This window comes from Hippocampus comes, unplaced genomic scaffold, assembly GCF_001891065.2.
Source record: "Hippocampus comes isolate QL1 unplaced genomic scaffold, H_comes_QL1_v1.1 scaffold81, whole genome shotgun sequence".
NCBI classification, from domain to species: Eukaryota; Metazoa; Chordata; class Actinopteri; order Syngnathiformes; family Syngnathidae; genus Hippocampus; species Hippocampus comes.
The window spans coordinates 244,280-249,446 of record NW_017806179.1 but is presented as its reverse complement, the minus strand read 5'-3'; the positions used below and the strand labels follow the sequence as shown (position 1 = coordinate 249,446).

General features: G+C 59.2%; 1 protein-coding gene across 1 annotated transcript in view; it reads right to left on the bottom strand.

Moving 5' to 3' along the window:
• The window catches only part of LOC109532575 (potassium voltage-gated channel subfamily A member 5), a gene marked incomplete at its 3' end in the record, with an annotated part of 4,637 nt that extends 3,424 nt beyond the window's left edge, over positions 1 to 1,213 (bottom strand). Inside the window, exon 1 of the mRNA XM_019897457.1 lies at positions 650 to 1,213. Within this exon, the coding sequence (XP_019753016.1) occupies positions 650 to 655 (6 nt within the window). The remainder of the gene's footprint in view (positions 1 to 649) is intronic.
• Between the last annotated feature and the right edge of the window lie 3,954 nt (positions 1,214 to 5,167).

The window sequence follows — 5,167 nt, the reverse complement described above, 5'->3', positions numbered from 1 at the left end:
GCCGGACACCAACCTGCTTCTGGACCTCGTTTCGCGGCAGCGGCTTCTCCTCCTCCTTGATGAATCCCTCGTCCTCGCGGAAGCGCTCCATGGCCTCCTCGCCCAGCTGGTAGAAGCGGATCTCGTCGGCGAAGACGTCGATGGACACGTTGACGGGCCTGCGGATCTTGCCGCCCGACTGGTAGAAGTAGAGGATGCCGTCGAAGCTGGGCCGGTTGCGGTCGAAGAAGTACTCGTTGCGCAGCGGGTCGAAGTACTTGATCCTCTTGGCGGGGTCGCCCAGCAGAGTGTCGGGGAACTGGTTGAGGGTGCCCAGCTGCGTCTCGTAGCGCAGGCCGGCGATGTTGATGAGCACCCGCTCGTTGCTGTCCGAGTCCAAATCCAGGTCCAGGAGCTCGTCGTCGAAGACGTGCGGGCTGTGGTCGGCGCGCAGCAGCGCGTCCATGGCGTTCTCGCTGCAGCTCAGCGCGCTGTTCATGTCGTTGATCTTCCACGCGGGAGGATGAGGAGGAGGAGGATGAGGATGCTGCTGCTGATGATGAAGAGGAGCGTTCACTTCTTTGCCCAAGTCGTCCATGAGCGCCGAGTGCTGCTGCTGCTGCTGCGCGTTGTTGGCGCCTCCGTTCTCCTGCAGGTTCACCAGAGCCACCTCCATGGCCGCGCCGTTGGCCGTCGCCCGCCCGCAACCCCCCCCCACCCCGCCTGCCTGGCCGCCTCGCTCCTCACGCGCACTTGTTGACGGAGCCCGCCGGCATCCCGAGAGACGCGGGAGGAGGAAGGGGACGCGCCGGAGATGAAGCCCCGGCAGGAGTGCGGCCAGAATGCCGGGACGCCGGAGGAGCGCCGTCGCTCCGCCCCCCGCCCCCGCCGCCCGCCCCCGACGCGCGCGCGGCTCGCTCCTTCCCTCTCTTTGCTCCCTCGCTTCCCGTTTTGTGTTTTGCCGTTTTCACTCAGCAAACATCTTTGCGTCCCCGCCGTTGATGGAGTTCAGTGCGGAGGAAAAATGTTGGACTGGTGCAAATCGGGCCCGTCCGTGTCCTCGTCATTTTCGACAAGATGACGCGCACGTTGGCTTAGCGGATGGACCTTTTTGCCAAAATCAACTTCCCCCCCCCCTTGAGAAATTTGTCCTCGTCTTTGGACTTGGCCGTTTGTCCACGCTGGCCCTTTAAGAGCGACCAACCTCAAATGTACTCAGTCATCCAAACTTACACTGGACACACACACACACTCGGTGACCTATTTAGAAGGTTACTTTCTTTGCCCTGCGGTCGGATTAAGAAAACAAAGCATGAATGCTATATTTAGCCCCTTTCCTCGTCTAATGCAGCAGCAGCCTGATCGTGATCAGCATCCACCCCCCCTCATTAACCAACGCTGACCCCCCCTCATGGACACGGACACACACTTCACAACAACGACGCGAGTCGTCGTGGCCCACGGGCAAAAGCATCCACACAAAGGAGGCGACCAGGAGGACCTTTTTACAAATCGCATTTTCCATCACACGCGACATGCGTGCGCGCTGCGCATGCGCCGGTGCGTATTTGGGCGCTGCGGGGCAAGCTGACCCGCGATGGCTTTAATTCGGGCTGACAGGCGGTGAGTTCAGGTCCAGTCAGAAATCACACGCTCGCCATGACGTCATTTGAAAACGTTTGCTTTGGCCCGGCTTGCCGTTTGGACGCGACCGTATTTGGACACCGGGCGAGTAACGATGCCGCGGAACCGTCCTGGGCCAATACCGGCCTTGTTTGATTGTATCGGGCACTCGTTTATGCTGCTGATACCAGCCACCGATACTTGAGGGGGACAAATATTTATTTATTTTAATCACATGAAATCATTGAACTTGAAATGTCCTACTGAAGCAAACGCCATCAAGCTATCCTTATCAAATAAACTGAGTTTGATTGGTTTCAGGATTTCGGATTTCAAGTGCCTCAGGGCGTCCCTGATCACATCCCTGACCGTCATCGTACGGCCGAGTACTTGAGGGAGCGCTCCTGTCGTTTGCCGTGTGAGGAAGTGCCATCTTTGGAATCACGCTCATATTTGTGCCTGTCGTTTGCCAGTTTCGCCGGGGGACGTGGGAGCTGCAGCCGGTCCGGTCTCTCCGGATGGGATGGGATGGGAGTGGTCACCGTGGCAACAGGTAACAGTCGCCGCACAATCACAGGCGCTCGCCCTCATGTGAGTCCCCTGCGGGCCATCGCACACCGGCGACCTCACTTGGAGCGCTCGCTTCCTGTGGCAGATTAAAAGACGCATTAAGTGCAAAAAGGCCTCGAAATGCGTCCGTCGCTCGCGCGAAGCCATGACGACGTCTTTGTCCGAGCGCCGGTCAAGAGCTTTCTGTCGGTGGCGCCCCCTCCCGCTTGATGATCTTCGCTCGCAGATGAGAAGAAAAAAACCCCAAACCAAAGCGAGGGGAGCCTGCGAGCGCGTGGCCGTTAGCTTAGCACGTGCCGCCTGTGTGCTGGATGAGCGCTGGAGTGGAAAATGGGAGCGCAGGAAGCCAGAGCCAATCGGCATCCTGCGCTCCTCACAAGGCGTGATCGTCACCCCCCACCCCGACCCCGACCCCAACCCCCATCCCTCCAGAGTGTGTGGAGGCCCTCAGGAAGATTTCGCACACACACAGGAAGTCAACGGGAACATTTCGAGCCTGCTATTTCAGTGACAGGACGCAAAGGGCGAGCCAGGCACAAGAGGGCAGTCGTCCCAGCCGTCGGTCCTCGCTGTCTTCTTGTTGATGTTGTGACGTCACCGACAGCGTGCCGTGCTCTTGTCGTCTTGAGGCGTTGTTGTTGTTGTGGTGGTGGTGATGGCTGCCACGAAAGCCCGCTCCCGAGCAGCCTTTGCTCAAGTGTCGCCGTGGAAACTGAGGCCGCGTCGAGGCGCCTCGAACGTTGTGCCAAATTCGGCCTCCCGATTTGGACAGAGCGTCTCGTGGTCACGCCACGGCCAGGGGTCTTGTCCCGGCGCAACACGCTCACATCATGTTGTCGCGGGGTTGCAAATATCGCCCCGGTTGTCTTGTCGTCGCGAGCACGACGGTTGTTTCCCGTGCGGCTGACTTTCGGCGCGTCCCCTTCCCTCGGCAGAGCGCCGCTCGCCATGGCAACGCGCGCAGGCCGCTAGCACCGCGGCTGCGGAGGCGCGCGCGAGCCAGCAGGCGGTGCCGTCGTCCTTTTTCTTCGCCCGACCGTCACGCTTGACTGCCTTATGCCAGTGAGTCGGAGAGGGGGGGGGGCGCAAGCCCAGGTGCGGCATGTGAATATTTCATGCGAGTACGAGACACCTCGCTTTCCACATGCTGTTTGCGTGGCTTTCAAGATGTGTTTGTCCCCTCGCCAACCTTAGCGTATCTTCGCATGCAGGAAGCAAAAGTGGACGGTCCATATAAGCCTCAACTGATGGACTCAATCGATGATTCTTTCTGGGCGCCGCCCATGTTAGCTTGGCCTACGCCAACCTTGACGTGGCGCCGTTTTGTGTGCTTCGCTTTGACACTCGCTCCCTCTCTCTCCCTCAAGACTGGCTCGCCTCTCCGATTGCTTCGAAAGTTTCTCTTTGGTGTAGCCAAGCTTAGCATAGCTCAGTTTAGCACGCTGCGAAAAGATCCGGCGCCTTGGATCGGGCAGACCCGGATTCCGCCTCGGCCCGACTTTGTGACCCCGGCGTTAGCTTAGCATGTTTACGTGCCGTGTTCGTAGCCCCCCAACATGCCGTGCTGCCGAGAATAGCTCACCCGCACTCTTGAAGGACAAATTGGCCACGTGTGCTAAAAATAGTCGCGCCGAATGAGGTGGTTCGTTATATAAGCATTCTGTGCCTTTATGAATGGGGGGGGGGGGTCCGAAGGGTCCTCGCCACAGCTGCTGAGCTCAACGTCATTGGAGCGTGTGGGAACAAGCTGACATTTGTACGCATCACAACACGCGTGGGTAGCTTGTTCTTTTGATTGGGCCCCACGTGCAATTAGCCGACAACTCCGAGCTAATCCCAAAACTCATCCGATCGCTGTCGGAGAGGCCGGTCGCTTTGCGGGAGACTTCTGACGCCAGGTTTTCCTTCCAGATTTGAACCAAAAAAAAACAAACCAAAAAGACTTTTTCATGTCCGTTTAATGTTTGCTTTTTGGGGTCTTTTATTGGTCAACTCCGCTTGCCGACGAGCCGGCCCGGTCGCGTCGCGCGCGTCGTTCGCCGGCGCTCCTTGAAAAGTCCGCTGAGGTGGAGGGTCACGACAACAGACGGGCGACCCGGGTGAAACTGCGCGTTTGCCGTTGCCATGGCAACGCAGCGCCTCTTTTCCAGGCCGGGAAGGAGCAGAAGCGGAGGAGCTCCGGCTCGGCGCTGCTCTTTCTCTCCGGAGCGCTTTCTGTCTCTTGCTGTGTCGCCCTCTCCCTCAGCGGTTCTGTCTCTCCCTTTCGCCCTGGGTCTCTGTCTCTCACTCGCTTCCTCTCTTTCGGTCTCTCGCTCTGCGCTCTTCTGTCTGTCTTTCCGGTTGCCGTCTCTTCCCCGCAGTCTGTCTCCCCCCGACTCGCCCTCGCTCACTCCGTTCTTCTCTTTCTCGCCGTCTTTTTCTGTCCGTGCCTCTCGTTCTGTTTTTCTCTTTCCTTCGCTTGACGTTTTGCTCTCTGTCACGCTTTTTTTTTTTTTGCCCTCTCTCGCTCCCGCTTGCCTGTTCCTCCATTTTTCTCTCTCTCTCTCTCTCTCCACGGCACCGAAAGCATGTCTGCATTGCGACGAAACCCCCCACCGCCCTCCACCCCTCCCCGCTCCCTCCCGCCCGCTCCCCTTCGCCGTCCTCGCCAGCACAGTATGCTTCCGATGAGGCTGCCCGGAGCCACGTTACGCTAATGGATCTTCTTCTTCTTCTTCTTCTTCTTCTTCTTCCTCCGCTTCCTCTTCTCAGCGGTCTTCTCCTGGCGACGCCCGCTCTTGTCCCAGGACGACGAGGAGGCACCGATGCCGCAGTGCGGGGCGCCTGCGGGCGACCCGCGGCTCCATCATCGGCCGGCGCCGGAGGGAGCGGGAAAGCGACACCCGGACGACGACGCGGCGCCATGAATATTTCATCCGGCCGAAAGACGAGCGCGTCCAGCAGAGCTCCCGCCCGTGACGTGACCAAGATGTTGACGACGGCGACGATGGAGGCT